General features: G+C 41.7%; 5 protein-coding genes across 8 annotated transcripts; 4 read left to right on the forward strand and 1 right to left on the reverse strand.

The window, feature by feature from the left end:
- Window positions 1–114: 114 nt before the first annotated feature.
- On the reverse strand, window positions 115–7,101 carry LOC116322809 (sphingomyelin synthase-related protein 1-like). Of its 2 annotated transcripts, none has more exons than XM_031742986.2 (6): window positions 6,981–7,101; window positions 4,067–4,687; window positions 3,818–3,913; window positions 3,612–3,729; window positions 3,268–3,418; window positions 115–2,412 (listed from the first exon to the last, which is right to left on the reverse strand). In XM_031742986.2, exons 2-6 carry the CDS (start codon window positions 4,684–4,686, stop codon window positions 2,108–2,110), a joined length of 1,290 nt encoding a protein of 429 aa, XP_031598846.1. In that variant the 5' UTR covers window position 4,687; window positions 6,981–7,101; the 3' UTR covers window positions 115–2,107. The 2 variants fall into 2 exon arrangements, with proteins under 2 accessions (XP_031598846.1, XP_031598845.1); XM_031742985.2 differs by having other exon boundaries at window positions 4,067–4,690.
- A 1,217-nt stretch (window positions 7,102–8,318) lies between these two features.
- On the forward strand, window positions 8,319–9,134 carry LOC116322756 (dual specificity protein phosphatase 13-like). The gene is made up of 3 exons (XM_039622098.1): window positions 8,319–8,530; window positions 8,611–8,825; window positions 8,906–9,134. The coding sequence occupies exons 1-3, from the start codon at window positions 8,319–8,321 to the stop codon at window positions 9,106–9,108; spliced, it is 630 nt and encodes a 209-aa protein (XP_039478032.1). The 3' UTR covers window positions 9,109–9,134.
- A 349-nt stretch (window positions 9,135–9,483) lies between these two features.
- zgc:153981 (dual specificity protein phosphatase family protein) lies at window positions 9,484–10,963 on the forward strand. Its single transcript, XM_031742919.2, has 3 exons — window positions 9,484–9,631; window positions 9,808–10,025; window positions 10,109–10,963. Exons 1-3 carry the CDS (start codon window positions 9,507–9,509, stop codon window positions 10,318–10,320), a joined length of 555 nt encoding a protein of 184 aa, XP_031598779.1. The 5' UTR covers window positions 9,484–9,506; the 3' UTR covers window positions 10,321–10,963.
- A 2,047-nt stretch (window positions 10,964–13,010) lies between these two features.
- LOC116322784 (dual specificity protein phosphatase 13-like) lies at window positions 13,011–16,206 on the forward strand. Of its 3 annotated transcripts, XM_039621513.1 has the most exons (8): window positions 13,011–13,026; window positions 13,122–13,216; window positions 13,450–13,575; window positions 13,658–13,899; window positions 15,043–15,259; window positions 15,355–15,477; window positions 15,540–15,781; window positions 15,880–16,206. In XM_039621513.1, the coding sequence occupies exons 3-8, from the start codon at window positions 13,451–13,453 to the stop codon at window positions 16,107–16,109; spliced, it is 1,179 nt and encodes a 392-aa protein (XP_039477447.1). In that variant the 5' UTR covers window positions 13,011–13,026; window positions 13,122–13,216; window position 13,450; the 3' UTR covers window positions 16,110–16,206. The 3 variants fall into 3 exon arrangements, with proteins under 3 accessions (XP_039477447.1, XP_039477446.1, XP_031598818.2); XM_039621512.1 differs by lacking the exon at window positions 13,011–13,026 and having other exon boundaries at window positions 13,053–13,216; XM_031742958.2 differs by lacking the exon at window positions 13,011–13,026 and having other exon boundaries at window positions 13,057–13,216; window positions 15,564–15,781.
- Window positions 16,207–16,561: 355 nt separating this feature from the next.
- On the forward strand, window positions 16,562–19,652 carry LOC116322800 (dual specificity phosphatase 29-like). Its single transcript, XM_039621516.1, has 4 exons — window positions 16,562–16,679; window positions 18,044–18,269; window positions 18,393–18,616; window positions 18,722–19,652. Exons 2-4 carry the CDS (start codon window positions 18,091–18,093, stop codon window positions 18,946–18,948), a joined length of 630 nt encoding a protein of 209 aa, XP_039477450.1. The 5' UTR covers window positions 16,562–16,679; window positions 18,044–18,090; the 3' UTR covers window positions 18,949–19,652.
- The last annotated feature ends 12 nt before the right edge of the window (window positions 19,653–19,664 follow it).

Raw genomic sequence — 19,664 nt, forward strand, 5'->3', positions numbered from 1 at the left:
ATATCAAAAAAACAACATTTTCACCAGCGATAGAAATGGTTTGTTTCTTCTCACGAATCAAACTCAAGCACAGTGAAAAAGCAGTCGTGAAATAATTAGTCAGAAAAACAAAAGTTATTTTCCTTGTCTAGCAACTTTTATTCCTGAGCCAAAAGGCAGAGATGGATTACTTGCATCGATAAACGATACACGTTGTAAACAGTTAAAGAGAAAGTTTGGATCAGACCTGCCAGAGTAAACACTGCACTTTTGAACCTTTGCTTTAAAAAAAAAAAATCAAAAAACTGCTTTTAAAGCTTTATAGGCAACAGATGATATCTCCATATTTTTACAGTCACCACTTAATTAATAATCAGTTTAAAAAAAAAAAAAAAAAAAAAAAAAAAAATCGTAGAAAACCATGACAGAGTATCAAACTGGGATAAAGAAACAATTACACATATAAGGTTTAATGTGCAAAACATACATTTTTTGCAATGAATATTCACATACTTTGTTGAGTTTAACTCTGAATATAGGGAGCTCTATGTCAGTGGTGAGGTTCACCTTAGTGCAAGTGAAATAAAAGACATTTTTTATGTTAGTGCAGAGATTTTTTTTTTTTGGTAGCAGCTATCCAACAGGTGTCAGATATGTTTGCAGCAAAGCCTGCGCTCTGAGGCATCACCACCTCAACTCCCGAAGAGGCACAACTACAGTATCAACCCACAGCTATCTCATTAGATTTCTGCTGTAACTATCAAGTACCACCAAAAACCCAAACCACCACCGAACAGTAAACAACCCCAAAGCAGAAGCTAAGAATGACAAAAGTGATCATTTCAAGGCAAATCTTCAAAGAAAACAAATGTACCTGCAGCACTTAGCCAACAAATAAATCTCATTCTTTTCCTTTGGCAGTGTGCAATTACATTTAAAGGTACTGCTCAACATTTTGAGACAAACACTTATTCAGCGTCTGACGTAATGTACATATGAAACTACTGACTTTTTGCAGTCATGTGACCGCTAATCACGTGATGTTAACTTTTGCCATTTTGGACATGTGACAATATAGGCCAAGTAAATAAGGCCCCAATCTCACAGGTGTACAGAACATTCAGTGACACCCCCCACTAGTTACTCGGAAAAAATGGGAAAAACGTGTAGTCCCCTACTGGTTGGCGAAAACCTTTTTGAGATTATTTTGATTCCCCACAGTTAGCATGGAAGACAGCAACTTGTCTGCAATCACTCACCAACTGCTCTCCAAAAAGTAGTGAAACTGTCCAACAAACAGAGACCATTTGACTTTAAAGCGGAAGCAAAAGTTGAGTTTTAAAAATAACATTGTAAACTGTGAGAAACAGCTTTTATTTTGGAGACAATCTGCATTTCTGGTTTGCGCTACACTTTTTCCAAGTTTCACTACCACTCAGTGGTTAGTAAGAGAGCATTTGCACTTAAGTTGGTATCTTCCATGCAATGGAAATGCGTGGTTCCATGCTTGCAACCACGGCAATCACAAGGAGGTTTCGGTGCAACACCCTCATTGTGACAAACTTCACCTAATGACACCCAGCAACCACTCACCAATCAGTTGGTGAATATATTTTTTCTTTGCGACTGGTAGTTGCATCATGTCCAACATGGTGAGAAATCTGTTGTCCTGTGAGAACTCTCTATAGTTAGCAGCCAGACAGCATAGCTTAGCTTAGCGTAAAGACCAGAAACAACCAATGACGTTTATCCAAAGTTAAAAAATAAAAAAATTTAAAAAAAAATCCAAACAACAAATATCGAAACATCAGCATTGCTAAAACTTGATGTTTATAAAAAAGTTTATTATTTCAAATGTGCTGGTAGTGTACCTTTAAACAGAGCCTGGTGAACTATACCCCGGTTTCCAGTCCATGTGCTAAGCTTAGCTTAACATAGAAGTTAGCTAACTTCTATATTGACAGCTAAGCTAACATAGAAAAAAGTATCGTTCCACAACTGTCACTTTTATCAGTGAAATTAGTCAAAGATAACACGTTTTTATATAATAAATTATCAAGTTTTTTTTTTTTAACTGGGGCATTCACATTATAGTCCCATGCACATTGCCACTCCTGTAACGTCAGCTTTATCCAATCAGAGTTTTCATGAAGGCCGGTTTACTGAAGGGCCAGTGATACTGGTTGGGGACAGGTCCATTCACGTTGCACTCAAAAAAGGAGAACATGGGGAACCAAATGCGTGCCCTTCGGCTATGCTGGTAGGCACGGGTGTTAGCTAAGGTGTGATAGTAGAGGAAGAGGCGGGTGGTGATGTAGAAGGCGATGAACACGTCGATAGAGTAGTGCTCGTGACCAGCCAGGATGAAGAAAATCCCAAACAGGTTTAACACCCAAGATATGGTGTGAATCAGATTCCATGTTCGTGGAGTATCTGCAATTAGGAAACATAATTATAAGACATGCTCAGTGTATTTTATGTATATCCAAAGCTTGAAGAAATCCTTGGCACTAGTTTATTTTGAGCTGGACAGCTGGTATGAGATATTTGTGCTGATATGCTGTGTTGTTGCCAAATGTGCCTCTGTGTATTTTGTCCAGACAATTCCACTTTGGTCTTCTCTATCCAAAGGACATTTTTCCAGAGGTTTTGTGGTTTGTTCAAAGGAATTTTTCAAAGCTAAACATTGTTGCCACGTTCTTTTTAGGGAGAAGAGTCTCCTGGCAACTCTTCCAAACAAGCCATACTTGTTCAGTCTTTTTCTGATTGATGGACTTCAAATAGTTTGGAAATGGACTTTAACTGCTCCCAGACTGATGGGCAGAAAGAACTGTTTCTGATGCATTTCATGTTTGGCATTGTGTTAACACTTGTCTAAATGCTCCAAACCATCAAACAGCATCTGTAAACCTCTACTGTGATAGAGGTGCTCACACTTGCTGATGATCAGATACTACTTACACTTGTTTCTACTTGTGGTCTTGAATCCTATGACAGCAGTAAGCCTGTGCTTAGTTTTTTATGCATTACTTCTGCATTTTGGCTTATTTTTTGTTAAAAAAAATAATGACATGAGGTTGTATTTAAGTGATTTTAAGACCTGCTGAGGAACAGGTGATTTTTTTTAAAATTAAGTCCCAATACATAAAACCTTAGAGTTAAAAGAAGGTGTACTTTCCTTAATTATTATCACATCATTTCTTTCCTACTAGTAAAAATACAAGACCTAACAAGAAAGCACACTCTCACTAAACTCATTGAAAGCCGAACAAAAGAATGAATCCTCACATTCAGTCACAAAGAAGTTGAGCATCGTGATGACAACAGTGTGCCCGCTGAACATGTAGTCTCCACAGGTTTGCACGCCTGTCAGAGTCATCCCAAATCCACTCCAGATTGTTAGAGCCCTCTGTATCTTTTCCCAGGTGTCGCCATATGTCTGAGGGACAAAAAAACCCCTCCAGTAATCAGTCATGCTGTGAATCACAGTGGCAGCTGTTTATTAGTTATCACCGCAGTACAGCTGAGTGATCAACTGAACTGTAACACTGCCAACAGCAATGAGAATAAAATTTTTAAAAAAAAACTCCAGGAGGAAAAATGACAAACAGAATCTCATTTGTGCTTCCCACCTTGCTGGCACACTTCAGGTGCTGCCCTGGCACAGAAAGCGAGGTGGCAAACATGGTGCAGCAACGAAGCAAAAACACCGTTCCCATTAAAGAACACAGCCGTCTGAAGAGGATGGACCTGAAACACAGACGCACACCCAACTCAGTGTAATGTGAAGCCAGCAGCTAGGAATGTGCAAACTGCAGAAACGGGACCTATGGGCTACCTGTGTTTGTGAAGGAGCAGGATCAACAGAAACATGTAGCATAAGATGAGACCACAAGCTTCAGCCATGGCAAAAGCCCAAGGAATTCTGGGTACACTGTTAAGAGTACAAAAACATGCATATCAGAAAGCAGATAAGATAATGTGTACGTGAACTATGGAGCTTATGTTGCTCAACAGTGCCTGGAACATCATATAGATACTTATCAGTGCAAAATATGCAAAACATATAAAACATGCAAGCTTGTACCTGTCCAGGAATATATCAGGCAGCGGTGGGTATGTCCTCATGTCAGGGACGCGCTCATGTACGATAACCATGACAAAAGATGTGAATCCAAACACCAGAAAAACATATATGGAACTGATGACTGTTTTCCAAACCTCTGGGTCCAATCTACCAGCTAAGTGCTGCCTACACCTCCCGTTGGAGTGTGTGTGACACAGCACCTCTCCAGAGCTGTATCCAGATCTATTGCTGTCCCTTGACCGCAGCTCAGTCCCGTTACACAAGCGATCACCTCCATTACACCCGTCAGCTCCATCGCAGCTCCACTTGACCCCAGCAGTGCCTGCGGGGAGCCCAGCGGGAAGACTGTCCAAAGGTGCGAGGCCCAGCTCCTCCAGCTGGGCCTGGTTTTTTCTCTGGAGCCGGCGGAGGGCTATGGTCAGCCTTTTGATGTCTCCCAGCACCGTGAGGCCCAGAGGAGGACCCCTCAGGTCGGCCTCAGTCAGAGCCAGCAGACTGAGGCCGTCCAGGCGGTGCTGCGTGCACAGTAGCTCCACGTACTGCCCAAAACCTTCTTCCTTCAGCCACTGGGCCACCTGCTTACAGCTCCAGGCACTCACATTATCTTCCGACAGTGCCATGCTGCTGCAGAAACAAACACTGTTAAGTAACGTGGGGTATGACAGAGATAAAAATAACTGAAATTACAGCGGCAGAGAAAAGTATGCACACACACACACACACACACACACACACACACACACACACACACACACACACACACACACACACACACACACACACACACACACACACACACACACACACACACACACACACACACACACACACACACACACACACACACTCTGACTGATCAAAGGCTGCTGTTAACAATTCTCTAAAGCTTGATAATTAAGTGCCACTTCCTCCTCCTCTGCGTTTTGATCACTTGATTTCATAACTGTTCAGTGCCATTCTTTTAATGCAAAACTGCCTGAAGCTCACCCACTGACATTTCTACTCCATTTGCATGAAAATTAACACGAGCACTTTCCCCGCTGTTCATATCATACAGCGCTGCAGTTATATAAATTATTCATAAGTTTGCTGATTATTCTCCACAGTGTAGTGGTTTACACATTCGAATAACAAGCGAGAGATCGCTGGTTTGATCCCAGGGAAGAGTCATAAATCTCTTTTGGTTCATCCAGAAGATCATCTGGGGTGTAAATTAAATATGCGGAAAAGCCCGCTGTGGCGACCCGTTATGAATCACAGAGCAGCTGAAAGTAGCTTCTTTATTCTCCAAACCATTCCTGTTTTTTTTTCTTTTTTGGCATGAAATTTGATAAAAAAACAGCATCGGGCCCAGCAGCATGTCAAATGTCTTGTTTGGAACAAAACAGTAGAGTAACCAAAGTAAAACTAAATGAGAGCAAATTTCAACAAATTTATTGTTTCTTTAGTAAATATATGGGTTGGAGGTCTGCTATTTTTGTCATTGATAAACACATCCATCACGACTTCTCCAAAACTGACATTTGTAATCCAGAACTGAGGCCAATTTGATAATTTAGGGATTGCTAGTTGGACAAAGTTAGTCCTTTCAAGGTCATGGCAAATTGGCACTTTTGGCACTTTAACAATTAAAAAGTCATCATTAGTTGCCATGACTGATCAGTATGCAGCCAGTGCAGGGTTAATTAGCTGAGGGGTTGGCTGCCTGCTTGTGCTCTTATTCAGTGAAACCCTGCAGTGCACGCTGCAGCCTGCTTAGCTGGTTTTGCATCATCTGTGTTCAGGTCAGTGACCGTACATTAGCACAAAGTGAGTGCACACTGACAAAGTGTCCCACCTAAAGCAGGAATTCAAACCCCCAAAAAACAGCGAGTCACTAAACATATTCCATAAGCCAAGCACAGCAGACGACAATCAATCTTTGCAGTTTGCTCATTTCTGCCCTTTGAACTTCTGACAAGCTCACCACTGTACAGCTCCACTCGTACTCCAAAGGTCTGCAAGTTCAACCAACATGGCTGTAGTACCGTACTGATGGCCTGCCTGCTGAATGGACACTAGATACAGCCTTGAAATTTTTATTTTGTGTTGAACCAAACAGAGAAAATCCAGGAATAATTCATTTTTACCATGATGTTAAACAGGCTCACCGTGGAGCTGACTGATTGAATGATTAGCTGATCAATCAGCAAAAAATTAACTGACAAAATTCACTAAACAATCCCTTTAGGAAGCAGAACATCTGGTAGAGTTTCTGGAACATGCTGTACATATTTTCCTAATATATTCTGACATTTTAACAGCTAAACATGACAAGATTAATTGATTAAAAAAACAAAATAGCCTAAATACTAGATTCTAGCCTCAAAGCTTTTGTTGGTGGTTTCTGAATTTCGCCTTCAGCCTGACAGCCACACCTAGTATGACATCACTCCTCTGACACTGGTTCAGTTTGGCAATGAAAGCCACCACTGATGAAAATCCCTGAAACCTACAAGCAGCTCACTCACCGAGGCGTGTGCAGATCTGCTCCCTCAAAGAGAAATAAGTTATTTTTAACTAGCCTCGAGATTTTACTGGCAACATCCCGCAGCTACTTGGGATATAAAAGTGCCATGTCAGCTTGTTTGGCTGGCTTACAGTGAGTCACAGTCAGGCAGTAGGACACAGCTGTGTGTGTGTGTGTGTGAGAGAGAGAGAGAGAGCCCTTCAGTGTGTGTGAGAGAGACAGAGGCAGCTCGACAAAGAGCTCATAGTGTCTTTTCACCGCAGGGGCCACAATGTAACGTCAGATTGCAACATTTCACTACTAGTTCAGCAACTTTCTCCAAATGAACAAAAAAACTACATGTTCAACTCAGACCAAACAGGTCACAGGAAGTCCACTTTATTATCCAATGATCGTCTCACTTACCAAACATCCACTGTCACTGCGCTGCCACAAGGTGCGGATGAGCCGTCTGTTTACTCCACCGCTCATAGGAGTACTTCACAGCCAACATGCTTCGGACTACTAAGCAACAGCAAACAGGAAGAGGCAACAGCAAACAAAAAGCACTCAAGAGGAGCAGGAGGCCTCCTGCGGGACCTCAGCTCAAAGGACACTGACATCTGCTGGTTACACTTGGAAAACCTGGGATTTCTTTAATCCGTCAACTTTGACTGTTTTACTGTGGTTTTCTTTCTTAACACAGTATTGTCATTCTTGCCTTGGCATTCATTTTCCACCCTTATAACCTTCAAACTATTTTATATGAGGTTATGTTATACATCAATATCTCATGCATGAACTTAAGGGAAGAGTGTGCTATCATTTTAGCAACAAAACATAAATGAAATTAGCTGTTTTCGTTGTCATTTTGGGCATTGAATATTAGTCTCAAGTCGACTGCAAGTCGACTGCAGCAGTAAATCTTGCTACTTTTTTAGCCATGAAAGCATCATTATGTAGAGATTAGACGGAAGAAAAGGTGATACAAACTAAACCTATAATGTTAAAAACACGTGCAATCATTCACTAAGCAAATGCTTATTAGAGACATTACAGACATGGTCAAAACAACCTACTGAAGCATCAGAATGGGGGATAAAGGTGATTTAAAAGTCTCTAAATGTGGCATTGTTGCTGGTCTGGTCTGAGTATTTCAGAAATTGCTGACTTACTGGGATTTTCTTGCATAACTGTCTTTAAGGTTTATGTAGAATGGCCCACAAAAGAGAAACTATTCAGTGAACGGCAGATCTCAGCGTGAAAATGCCTTGTTCACGCCAGAGGTCAAAGGAGAAAGGAGTAACTGCTTCAAGCTGCTGGGAGCACTCGTTATGACCAAGATATGCAGAAGAGCATGGATAACACACGATACCACACCTTTCTTGAACATAACAATGAGTTTATTGTACTCAAATGGTCTCCTCAGTCTCTCCACAGATAATTATATTCTTAACATAAATTTTTTTTAAATTGTTTTATCTATCACGTTTAAGTAGTTCTCATGTCGTAGTCTTTTCTGCTACCTACAGATTGTACCATTGCATTTGAGCTGTTAATCCATCTGCCATAACTGGAAAGCAAGTGACTTGACTTGAGAGGTTGACTGAGAGCCGGTGCCAATGAGCCACCTGTTCCTGACAGTCAGAGGCTGAGTGAGGTGGAACTGCTGCTGAAAGAGAGTCAAGGCGAAGGCAGCAGAGTGCAGCTTGGTTACATTTTGGTAAAGAACACAGCAGACCGTCTGCTATTGTAAACTTTGCAATGACAGACAGAAAGTCCTCCTCAGGTGCTGCCACAGGTGTGATATGTGATATACAAGATTTGGAGCCAAAACAGGAGAAGTGTGTGGCAGGGGGATCAGAGAGAAAGTGGGAGATCCCATCTCTCCAGGATCTGGAGGAGGTTTTACACTCAGCTCCAAGCTCCTGTCGACATGGAGACGAGGTGTGGCCGAATCTGTTTCTGGGAGACATGTGAGTATCAAGAGCTGGATTTAAATTCACATATGCACATCTGGATTGTATTCATTTGTTATATCTGCTGTTTGTGTCAGGTTTATGTCTCATGACAAGTTTGGGCTCTACCAGCTAGGGATCACTCATGTGCTGAATGCCTCACATGGTAAACTCTGCTGTAAAGGTAGTGATGATTTCTATGGAACCACAGTGAAATATTATGGAGTCCCTGCCAACGACCTCCCCACATTTGACCTCTCGCCGTATTTCTACCCTGCGGCTGAGTTCATTCACCAGGCTTTGACATCAGGAGGTACTGCAAGCACATTTTCAGAGAGGATCACACAGATCTGAGTTTTCACTATATTTGTTTCTGCCTTTTCTGATTTTCAGGGAGAGTGTTTGTGCACTGTGCTGTGGGTGTGAGTCGTTCAGCTGCATTGGTCCTAGCCTACCTGATGATTCATCATCACCTCAGTCTGTTGTCCTCTATACGTTGTGTGCAGCAGAAGCGCTGGATTTTTCCCAACAGAGGCTTCCTGCGACAGCTCATAGGCCTGGACCAAAAACTGCAGGATGATGGTTTAAATGAGTAAGAAAGCCAGAAACAACCCTCTATTTCCTCCTCCATTTGCACCATTTATTGCATGTATAAACCAAAGTGTTCAGCTTCATTCACTCCCCTCCCCTGTCCTCTTCTAATGTGACATCAGTGGTATCAGAGCGAGCTCCTGAATTCTCCCCCTGGGGTTTTTTAGCATCAGTGAACAGACCAATCAATGCTACAGCGTTACAACATTAAATAACTACATCCAGACAGTCCGAGAGAACACACTGAACACAGAGAGCTAATTTTGGAGCCAAGCAGCATTCAAACAACCACCTGCTCATGCCTCTCACCGAGCTGTAGACTTCGGTGGGAAGGGGGACGGTGGGCACAGACAGCCTGAGCAGTGCGGGGGTGTGCTGAAGGAGCACTCTGCGTCCAGGGAGAATGTCAAGGAGCAAACAGCTACAGGACCTGCTGCTCATTAAAGAACTGGAGGTCATCTTGGATTCCTGCCCTGTGGGGCTCACACCGGTGGATGAAGTCTGGCCCAACCTGTACATAGGAAATGTGTGAGTGCGCTTTTGTACAACATCTTTCTGAGTTCTGCTGGAGAGAAATGCCTGCTATAAAGGAGAACTTTTATTCCTTTTACATTTAAGTTATTTAGCATTTATAGACACTAAACATGGTTGTTCTATTCTTTAGATTTACTCTTTATTTTTTTTCTCTTTTTCCATGTCTCCAGAGGTGTAGCACAGAATAAAAAGACATTGCATAAGCTTAGCATCACTCATGTGCTGAACGCAGCGCACTCCAAGCAGGGCAGCATTGGTGACCAGAGTTTTTATGGGAACACCTGCGTTTACTTTGGCATCCCAGCGGAGGATTCAGAGGACTTTGACCTCAGTCAGTACTTCAAACCTGCAGCTGACTTCATACACAAAGCCCTGATGAGCAAAGATGGTAAACTGAATGTGAATACTAGGCTGTTTTTTCTTTTCTTTTCAAGAGCTGGCCCTCATGATATTTTCCATCCTTCTCTACAGGAAAAGTGCTGGTGCACTGCATCATGGGCGTGAGTAGATCGGCCACTTTGGTCATAGCGTACTTGATGCTGTGGCAGCGTCTTACTCTGAGAGATGCTCTGAAGCATGTTGTCCAAAAACGAGCCATTTACCCCAACCGGAACTTCCTGTCCCTCCTCCTCAAGCTGGATGAACAGCTGACACGAAAGAGGAGGCTGTGTCCTATTCTCTGACAGCCTTTGTTCCTCACTGCACCTTCATTTGATTAATCAACACCTCTCCATATGTAGAACTCCACTCTAATTGGTGATCAGTGGTTTGTAAATATGATGTGTAATTAGATTTTGTTTGATGTGGTTGCAGGTGTAAGTCTGGAGTGACCTTTATTTATTTATTTATATTTTCGAGGTTGTCTGCTGTCTTTCTACAGTCCAGCAGCAGCAGTGCTCACACTTAGCCTTTATGTCATATTTCTCCTGGTTTGTTTTTCATATTTAAATCATTTTCAAATGTTCTCTGTAAGTGTTAGGAGTCCTGCTCATAAGCTTTGTAAGTACAGTTTTATGAAACCCATTAAGTTTTGTCAAATCTCACTGAAATTGTTTGGTCAGATGGACACTGCCATCTTAAATATGTTCAAAAATATGTATATCTGACTTCTAACAAGGTTTAACCTTGAACAGTTTTCCTGATAAGACACAAATAAGACTCAAATAAAATAATTAGTTGTTTGTTTCATTTTACTTTTTTTTTTAATTGCCAAGAGCTTACTTAATATTGCCTAATCAATCTGACAAAAACAGGCATTTTTGATTGCTGAGCTGTATATCTTAACAGTGCTCTGTTGGATTGAGATCTGGTGACTGTGGAGGCCATTTGAATTCAGTGAACTCATTTAAATGTTCAAATTTAACAAATTTGTAACAAATTTCCCACCTGTGGGACTAATAAAGGTCATCTTTATCTTTATCTTTAAGAAAGCAGTTTTTGTTGATCTGAGCTTTGTGACACAGTCTGTTATCGTGCTGCAAGCAGCCATCTGAAGATGGTACAGTGTTGTCACAAAGGGATGGACATGGTCAGCAACAATACTCAGGTCGACTGTGGTGTTTAAATGATGCTCAGCTGGTATTAAAGGGCCCAAAGAGTATCGAGAAAATATCTCTACAACCATTCCACTAACATCAGCCTGAATGTCGCAGCAGAAATCGAAAGTCATCAGAACAGGTGATGTTTTTCCAGTGTGCTGTTGAACAGTTTTGGTGAGTCTGTGCAAACTGTTCTTTTCTGACAGGAGCCACACTGGTGTGGTCTTCTGCTGCTGTAGCCCAAAGTTAAATGTGATATACGTTCAGAGGTCCTCTTCTGCATACATTTGTTGTAACAAGTTGACCTTGACAAGTGGTTACATGACTTTATACTGCCTTCGTACCAGCTTGAAGCAGTCTGGCTTCAAGATGACCTTTTTAGAGAGAGTTGTGTGAGAAAATCACATTAGATAAATGGACTGGTTCTTATGTAACGCTTTTCTACTTCAACTGAGCACAAAACTTCAAAAAATTCAATAATGTGAAGTTATACAACTTTACACTCATTCATACAAGCGCTTTTTTTTCCAAGCAAGTGCTTTTTATCTAACATTCATGTACATTCATACTCTGTTGGATGCATCACAGAGCAACTTGGATTAGTATCTTGCCCAAGGATATTTGGCATACGGGATTTAACCACTAACTTTCCATTCAGTAGATGACCTGCTCTACCTCCTGAGCTACAGCCACCCGTAGATCAGCAGTTTCAGAAATATTTATGGTTGTTGGTGCCTGTCTGCTGCCAACAACAATGCCACATTCAAAGTCACTTAAACCGCCTTTCTTCCCCTTTCCGATGGTTAGTTTGAACTTCAGCAGGTCACCTTCACCATGTGTACATGCCTGAATGCAATGACTAGGCGTCATGTAAATGACTTATTAGATATTTGCATTAACAAGCAATTGAACAGGTGTACTGAACAAACTGGCCTGTGAGTATGTATCGAAATGGATGTAGCCATGGTGACATTTCTCACTGGTTCCTGTTTTAAAACTTTGAGTCATGGTCACCTGCTTGTACCTAATAAAGTGGCTGGTGTGTGTACATAAACAGTTTTAAAATGATGGCAAAGCAAAAGTTTCTTTACTAAGATTGGTCATTAGTTAAACTCAGAAGCATGAAAGGCAACTCTGAAGTGGCAGTTTAAAGGGGAATTGATTTGTCAGGGTGAGGTTGGTAGTATCTGGACCAACTGGAGACCTATTACCACTGTGGGTTTTGTGTCTGCACGCAGAGGAAACCTTGAGCAACAGGAAAGAGTTCAAGCAGGAAATGGTTAAACAAACAAGAAATAAATTCGGCTTGAACAAAGCGGACAAAAGCGCTTCTGCTACCACACAAGCTGACGGAACAAACTGGTAGAGACTGGTAGATATAGTGCTGGGCCTTGATTGGATGATGAAGTGTAGGTGTGCCATCAGGTGTTTGCTCAGGAGTAAGAAGAGACCCAAAAGATAAAAACATTATCATTCTGACAGGGACCAGAAAGAAATATAGGATGAGGACTCCAAAATAAAAGTGAGGTCATGCCAACTGTTACTGTTGCACTATTGCACCCCTAAGGTCATGCAGTCTTCCTTTCTTTAATTGGTTATTTTATAGTAAACAGCCTAATTCAGTATGAGCAGATTAAAAGCAGCTAAAGCTAATAAATCACTGGTGAATATCATCCACATCTCTTAAAGGGACAGGGCAGCAGGCTTTACTCTGCAGCAGGGTAGCAACACAGACACATGCAGAGGAGCCACATGTTACATAACAGTCCACAGTCATCATGGAAACATGTGAGCTAATGTTAAAGTTCACAGGATAAGGCTCAGGGTTGCCCCATGAGAATGAAACATCAGGTCCGCATTCACCATGAATAAAATGGGTTTTGAGTGCCTGAACAGTGAACACAGTATGTTAGATAACTTTGTCACTTTTGAGTGTATGATTACAGAGTTATAAAAGGAAACAACCCCAGCTATGTGTGACTGTGATGAACAAATAAGAGCGGGCAGAGTAGGAGAGGAGACCGAAGCGCCTCGAAGTGAGGTAAGTTCATGAGATTGGGCTGGTTTTCAGGTAAGAAACATTTAGAAAGAAAGCAGGTTTGGCATCTTGAGAAAATCCCACTCTCAGGTCTGTGTCTTGTTAACAGAAGCTGGGATGACTAATAAGTTTACATAACAAACATTAACATTTACGGAAGCTTTTCATAGTGAAGGGTTAATAAATGACAGTTGTGTGTGTTCTTGAAATTTATGAGTGTCTGTGTGTTTGTACAGTATGTCTCTTAGGGATCCTCCGTATGAACCTCCCTCTGTCTCAGAGCTGCAGGAGTTTCTGCTCGCTGACAGACGACCGACTGGACATGTCAATCAAGTCTGGCCTAACCTTTACATAGGCAATGAGTATGCGTGCACATATTAACATGCACACGCATCTATAAACATTCTGCACTCGTGCAGCACTGAGTGTGCTATTGTGTTTCAGGGTAGCAGCTCGTGACAAGGGCACTCTTCACAGTCTGGGCATTACTCACATTGTAAATGCTGCTCATGGATCCCCCAACCCAGGCCATGGGCTCTATTTCTACGTCAACACTGGCCCGCGCTTCTACAGAGACATGGCAGTGGATTATTATGGTGTTGAAGCTGATGATGCAATGGACTTCATCCTCAGTCCGTTCTTCTATCCAACAGCAAGATACATCAGAGCTGCACTGGCCATGGGAGGCAAGTCGGCAGGATTACAGCATGTGGCAGGATTAGATCTCAGTGTCATACAGCCACACCATCTAATGAGACTAGATTTTATTCTTCACTAAAATAAGGAATCCTTATTTTAGTTTAGATTTAGATTTGGTTTCTGGCTCCAGTTTTAAAATTAGGATGTCATTTATTAAGGGGAACAAGCTCTGCAAGCCTACCTGGCCTCATGTGAAAAAGCGATTGCCCCCTGAACCTATTACAAAGCCGACCCAGAACATCACACTGCGAACACCACGTTTGACTGTTGGTATGACATTCTTTTATGAAATGCTGTGCTAGTTTTGCAGCAGATGTAACGGGTCTAAAAACTTCCCAAAAATTTCAGCTTTTGTCTTGTCAATCCACAGGATGTTTTCCCCAAAGTCTTGGGGATCATTAAGATGTTTTTTGGTAAATGTGAGACGGGCCTTTGTGTTCTTTTTGGTCAGCAGTGGTTTTCTCCTTGGAACTCTCCCATTGATTTATCCAGTCTCTTTATTTTTATTTAATCATGAACCTTAACTAAGGCAAGGGAGGTCTGCAGTTATTTAGATATTGTTCTGGGTTCTTTTGTGAACTCCTGAATGAATCGTTGATGCACGTTTGGAGTAATTTTGGTACGCTGCTCAATCCTGGGAAGGTTCAGACACATTCCAGTTTTCCTCCATTTGTGCATTTGCACCCTCACTATGATTTGCTGGAGTTTCAAAGGTTTGTAACACTTTTCAGACTTTGTTTCTCATCCGTTCTTGAGTTTAGATTTTGGCATGATGTGTTGCTTTTTGAGGTCTTTTAGCCTACTTCACTTTGTCAGACAGGTTCTATTGAAATGATTTCTTGATTCATCAGGCCTGGCAGTAATCAGACGAGTGAAACTGAACTCAGCTTTCCAAAAAATGTTGTTAATCATAGTTAATTCGTGATTTAACAAGAGGGGACGATTACTTTTTCATACCGGGCCAGGTAGTAATGAATGAAATCACAATTTAAAAACTGATGATGATTTGAAACATTTAAGTGTGACAAAAAAAAAAAAAAAAACCAGACCAGGAAGGGGGCAAATACTTTTTAACAGCATTATATATCTATAAATGGTATTGAGGGTAATGTTTATCATCTCAATCCCAGGACGGGTGTTTGTACACTGTTTGATGGGTGTGAGCCGATCTGCAACCTTGGTGCTGGCCTTTTTGATGATTGTTGAGGGCCTGAGGCTGCAGGAGGCAGTAGCCGCCGTCAGGCCGCACAGAGACATCTGCCCAAACCCAGGCTTCCTGCAGCAGCTCCGCAGCCTCGACATGAGCCTGGAGAGAGAGAGGAGGAGACGAAGACAGGCCCAAACACTGTAAAGATACAATCAGTCACACACAAACCCATAAGCATCAACATATGCAAACACATATGCGCACACACACAACACACACATCTTTATTGCTACAGAAGTCACTTAGCCCAGCAGGAAGAAACGGCATCACTGACAGAGCTGAGGAACATCCTTTGGACAAACAGGAAGCCGGTGGCACCCGTCAATCAAGTCTGGCCAAACCTCTACATTGGAGATGAGTGAGTAGAAAACTCTTTTTATTTCCATGAAATGTATCAAAAACGATATTCTAGTAAATCAGTTTGTATGCCGTGTGTGTATGCAGGTCTGTGGCACGAGATAAAATCACACTTTCATCTCTGGGTATAACTCACATACTAAACGCTGCAGCAGGACGACACCGCATCAACACAGGCCTGCAGTTCTACAGAGATCTCAAAGTGGAATACCATGCTGTTGAAGCTGCAGACCACCCAGAGTTCAACCTCCAGCCTTTCTTCAGATCAGCCGCACAATTCATTGACAATGCGCTGAAGAAAAATGGTTAGAGGCTAAGCAAATAGATATGCATACATTAATGTTAAGCAATTCATGAGTTACTTTCAGCGATTATTAAAAGGACTGATCAAAATGTCTTTCAGGGAAGGTGTTTGTTCACTGTGCCATGGGTGTCAGCCGCTCTGGAGCGCTGGTTTTGGCGTACCTGATGATCTGCCAGGGCCTGTCGTTAGTGGAGGCCATCACTGCTGTGCGTCTGAATCGAGACATTGGACCCAACTCTGGTTTTTTGGAGCAGCTGAGGCAGCTGGAGCTGAGCCTGAATACACAGAGCAGACAGATCCCAGAGGAGGACTGTACCAACACATCCTGATAATGAACACACTCAGGAACGTTTCATTCCTCCCTTGATTGGCAACCTGTGTTATTTTAATTAGTTTCTATCAAAATAATTAAAACTTTAAAAAAGGTCTGCGTGTCACCTATTTTATTCACTTGACTTTTTCAGGCCTCCAGAAATAACTCAGCACTGACGAATCGTGACTGATTCTTGCAGCTGTCCAGACATTAGTGACATTCCTGTGATGATGCAAGATACTGAGTTTGTTTCTGTTTAAAACAGTGCCTGAACAGTGAACAGTGCGTGCTAAAGGAAAGTAGGTGCTGTCATGTTAGGGGTCTCATATACAGGATTACATTATGAAAGCATGCCATGTGGAGAGATCAGGTGTTGTAGTCCAACTACCTAAAAATATCATGTTAAACACTGAGCCTGAGAAAGCAGTTACCATTCCAGGTCTGTATTTCAGTCTTCATTGCTTCCTCCTGAGGGAGGTCCCTGTTGATACACACACATGTACACCCACCGGACACAAACTCACACACACACACATATTGACATCCACTGAGGAGAGTGGAGGTCTGCGATCCAAATTTAAAAGAGGTGAGTCGTTTCTTTACACTAAAGTGCTCGTTTTTATTTAATATCTGTTTTTTTTCCAACACCATCACTGCGACTTGATGTCACACACCTCGTGGATCATTGATGGCTTCAGTTCAGTGTGACTTCGGTGTGAACAGTGTTTCAAAGAATGTGCATGAAGGGCTTGGTATGAAGCGTGACTAGATGAAAACCAATGCTACCAATGCTACCAATGCAGGGGTCCTAAAAGCTTTGAAAAATTGCGATAATTAATGTGAATCTATTAGTGGAGAGCGAGATGAAAAAAGTTATTTAAATTCCTATTTGGCTCCTGATATCTCATGTACTATTCTGCTATTGTTTATTATTAATATTTCAAAATGTATGATCAGTTAAGCAGCACCAGCAGCGATGATGGCAGCAAACAGAAAATGTCACGTCCGTCGCTTGAATTTGTATGTGACATCCAACAGCGTCTGTTGAGCACACAATAATACACAACAATATTACACAGAATACTGAATGACAACATACGGTTTGTATGATACCGGTCAATCACAGTTAAACCCCTTTGCAAACACGTTTCTTACTTAAATACAAATTTTTCAATGTGTTTCCATAGTAACAGTGATTTCAAAGTTGCATGTGGTATTTAATAATAATTTAATCTTAACTGGCATACATAAAGAGAATATTGCTTTTATTTATAAATGTGTAAATCCCTAAATTAATAAAATCATTATATTGTAATATTCTTTACAATATGATTTTTTTTCTAAAAGTCTGGTCTACCTACATCATCCATATCCATTTTTTCTGTGGGTGATATATTAGGTTTCCAGTTATTTTCACTATTGATCGTTCATTTTTGTCATTTTTGATTCATTGCTTTTTGTTTCAACAAAAATGAGAGAAAATAGAAAGGAAAAATTACAGCTTGGAAAAAAGTAAAACCAGATGTTTACATTGGAAAAAGCTGGAGCCGGTTAATTTTTGGCATATTGCTTGCAAATGACTGATAACTATTTAGGAAAAAGTGCTCATGGACTCCATAAACATTCCTGACATATAGGTGGTAATGTTACATCCCTCTAGAGCAGGGGTGCCCAATCCCAGTCCTCGAGAGCTACTGCCCTGCAGCTTTTAGATGCGTCCTTGTTCCAGCACACCTGAATCAAATGAATGGCTCGTTATCAGGCCTTTGCCAGACTTGATGGCATGCCGAATTGGTAATCCAACTATTTGATTCAGCTGTGTTGGAGTAGGGATGCATCTAAAAGCTGCAGGACAGTAGCTCTCGAGGACTGGGATTGGGCACCCCTGCTCTAGAGCTTTGGGACAGATGGCAGTGTGCAGGAGTTCATTCAGTTTTTGATTAATTTCAGGCATATGTGTGCGTGTGCGTGTGTGCTGTGGACAGCACAGGAAAACAATGTCCTCTTGCATGGTGAAGTCCAGAAGTAGAAACCCATATGCAGCCGTTCAGGTGGACCCAGACAGCGCTTACATCACTCCAGGAACATTAGACCTGGAGCAGCTGTTCTGGACCGGCACCACAGCTCATTACACACACTTCAACGAGGTCTGGCCAGATGTCTACATCGGGGATGAGTGCGTAAATCTGCGTACTGCAGATGTCATTGTACTTATCAGCCTTTATACAACTATTCAGTCAATTGTGTCAAAAGTTCATGATGACAGCTTCATACTGAGTCTGTGTTTGCATAAACACAGGAAAACTGCTCTGGAGCGGCCTGGTCTGAAGGATCTGGGGATTACACATATCCTGAATGCAGCAGAGGGAAAGTGGAATAATGTGCTGACTGGTGCTCAGTACTACAGAGACATGGACATCCAGTATTATGGTGTAGAGGCTGATGACAAACCCACTTTCAACATGTCCCAGTACTTCAGGCCTGCAGCAAATTTCATCCACGAGGCCCTCGCTCACCCACAGAGTGAGTCCTGTGGGACTCTGAGGAAACCTTTGAGTTCATTATCTGGAGAAGTTTATTTGTTTCTAATAAATCCATATATCTTCATTTCATGTTTCATGTTTCTAGACAAGGTCCTGGTGCACTGTGTGATGGGCCGGAGCAGGTCAGCAACACTGGTCCTGGCATACCTGATGATGAAACACAATTTAACTGTAGTGGACGCAATTGAGCATGTGCGACAGCGCCGCTGTATCCTGCCCAATCACGGCTTCTTAAAACAGCTCAGAGCCCTGGACATTTCACTGCAGGAGGAAAGGCTGAGACAAAAGAAAGAAACACAGGACCAACAGTAAATAATAAGAAATGAACTTAAAAATGTATTCTGACTTAATGTCATGTTTTCAAGGATATTCTTTGGACATTTGTTGTCTTTTCACTTGTCCTGTCATTTTCCACCTGACCATCTAATGCCATGTTTCAAACATAAAATAGCACCTCGCTCACATGATGAGCCAGTGTTGTGTGTATACAAAACAGGCAACATAGCAAAGAACCAATGTGAAATTGTGTTTTTAGGCACTTTGTTACAAAAACACACGTTTTAGTTGAATCTGCTGCAGATCTTTAAAAAATATGAAGAAATCATGAACAAACTGCTTCATTTTTTAGCATTGCATTGATCCCACACACACTGCCAGTGCCGTAAAAGCATACCTGGATTAAAATAAATAAATAAATGAGTAATGGATTGGCCTTTAAATGTCCTTCAGAAGGCTGGAGAACGATTCCTGCAGACTAACACCAGACGGACTGAATTTTGTCGCCATCTGCAGGACGTTAGTGAGTACTGCAAATGTATTACAAGATCTCAGGGAGTGGCTCAAAACCTTTTGACCACAAAAACAAAGTGTTGGTTATAGTAACTGAAGGGAAAAAACTCTGCTTTAGGTATTATCCAAACACTTCTACGTAAACAAAGGAAACCATAACGAGCCATGAGAGCGAAACCTCTGAAATATGAGCTGCACTTCACATCGAGTTAGTAATAAAAAAAATACCAGACACAGAA

Source organism: Oreochromis aureus, linkage group 13 (assembly GCF_013358895.1).
Source record: "Oreochromis aureus strain Israel breed Guangdong linkage group 13, ZZ_aureus, whole genome shotgun sequence".
Lineage (NCBI taxonomy): Eukaryota > Metazoa > Chordata > Actinopteri > Cichliformes > Cichlidae > Oreochromis > Oreochromis aureus.

Coding starts and splice junctions, on each gene's coding strand:
- LOC116322809 (XM_031742986.2), bottom strand. CDS start 4,686: ATGGCACTGTCGGAAGATAATGTGAGTGCCTGGAGCTGTAAGCAGGTG. Junction 3,914..4,066: donor CCTGATATATTCCTGGACAG/GTACAAGCTTGC, acceptor TACTCTTAACAG/TGTACCCAGAATTCCTTGGG. Junction 3,730..3,817: donor CTGCTCCTTCACAAACACAG/GTAGCCCATAGG, acceptor TCTGTGTTTCAG/GTCCATCCTCTTCAGACGGC.
- LOC116322756 (XM_039622098.1), top strand. CDS start 8,319: ATGACAGACAGAAAGTCCTCCTCAGGTGCTGCCACAGGTGTGATATGT. Junction 8,531..8,610: donor AATCTGTTTCTGGGAGACAT/GTGAGTATCAAG, acceptor TGTTTGTGTCAG/GTTTATGTCTCATGACAAGT. Junction 8,826..8,905: donor CCAGGCTTTGACATCAGGAG/GTACTGCAAGCA, acceptor TCTGATTTTCAG/GGAGAGTGTTTGTGCACTGT.
- zgc:153981 (XM_031742919.2), top strand. CDS start 9,507: ATGTCAAGGAGCAAACAGCTACAGGACCTGCTGCTCATTAAAGAACTG. Junction 9,632..9,807: donor AACCTGTACATAGGAAATGT/GTGAGTGCGCTT, acceptor CCATGTCTCCAG/AGGTGTAGCACAGAATAAAA. Junction 10,026..10,108: donor AGCCCTGATGAGCAAAGATG/GTAAACTGAATG, acceptor CCTTCTCTACAG/GAAAAGTGCTGGTGCACTGC.
- LOC116322784 (XM_039621513.1), top strand. CDS start 13,451: ATGTCTCTTAGGGATCCTCCGTATGAACCTCCCTCTGTCTCAGAGCTG. Junction 15,260..15,354: donor CGAAGACAGGCCCAAACACT/GTAAAGATACAA, acceptor TTATTGCTACAG/AAGTCACTTAGCCCAGCAGG. Junction 15,478..15,539: donor AACCTCTACATTGGAGATGA/GTGAGTAGAAAA, acceptor CTAGTAAATCAG/TTTGTATGCCGTGTGTGTAT.
- LOC116322800 (XM_039621516.1), top strand. CDS start 18,091: ATGTCCTCTTGCATGGTGAAGTCCAGAAGTAGAAACCCATATGCAGCC. Junction 18,270..18,392: donor GATGTCTACATCGGGGATGA/GTGCGTAAATCT, acceptor GCATAAACACAG/GAAAACTGCTCTGGAGCGGC. Junction 18,617..18,721: donor GGCCCTCGCTCACCCACAGA/GTGAGTCCTGTG, acceptor TCATGTTTCTAG/ACAAGGTCCTGGTGCACTGT.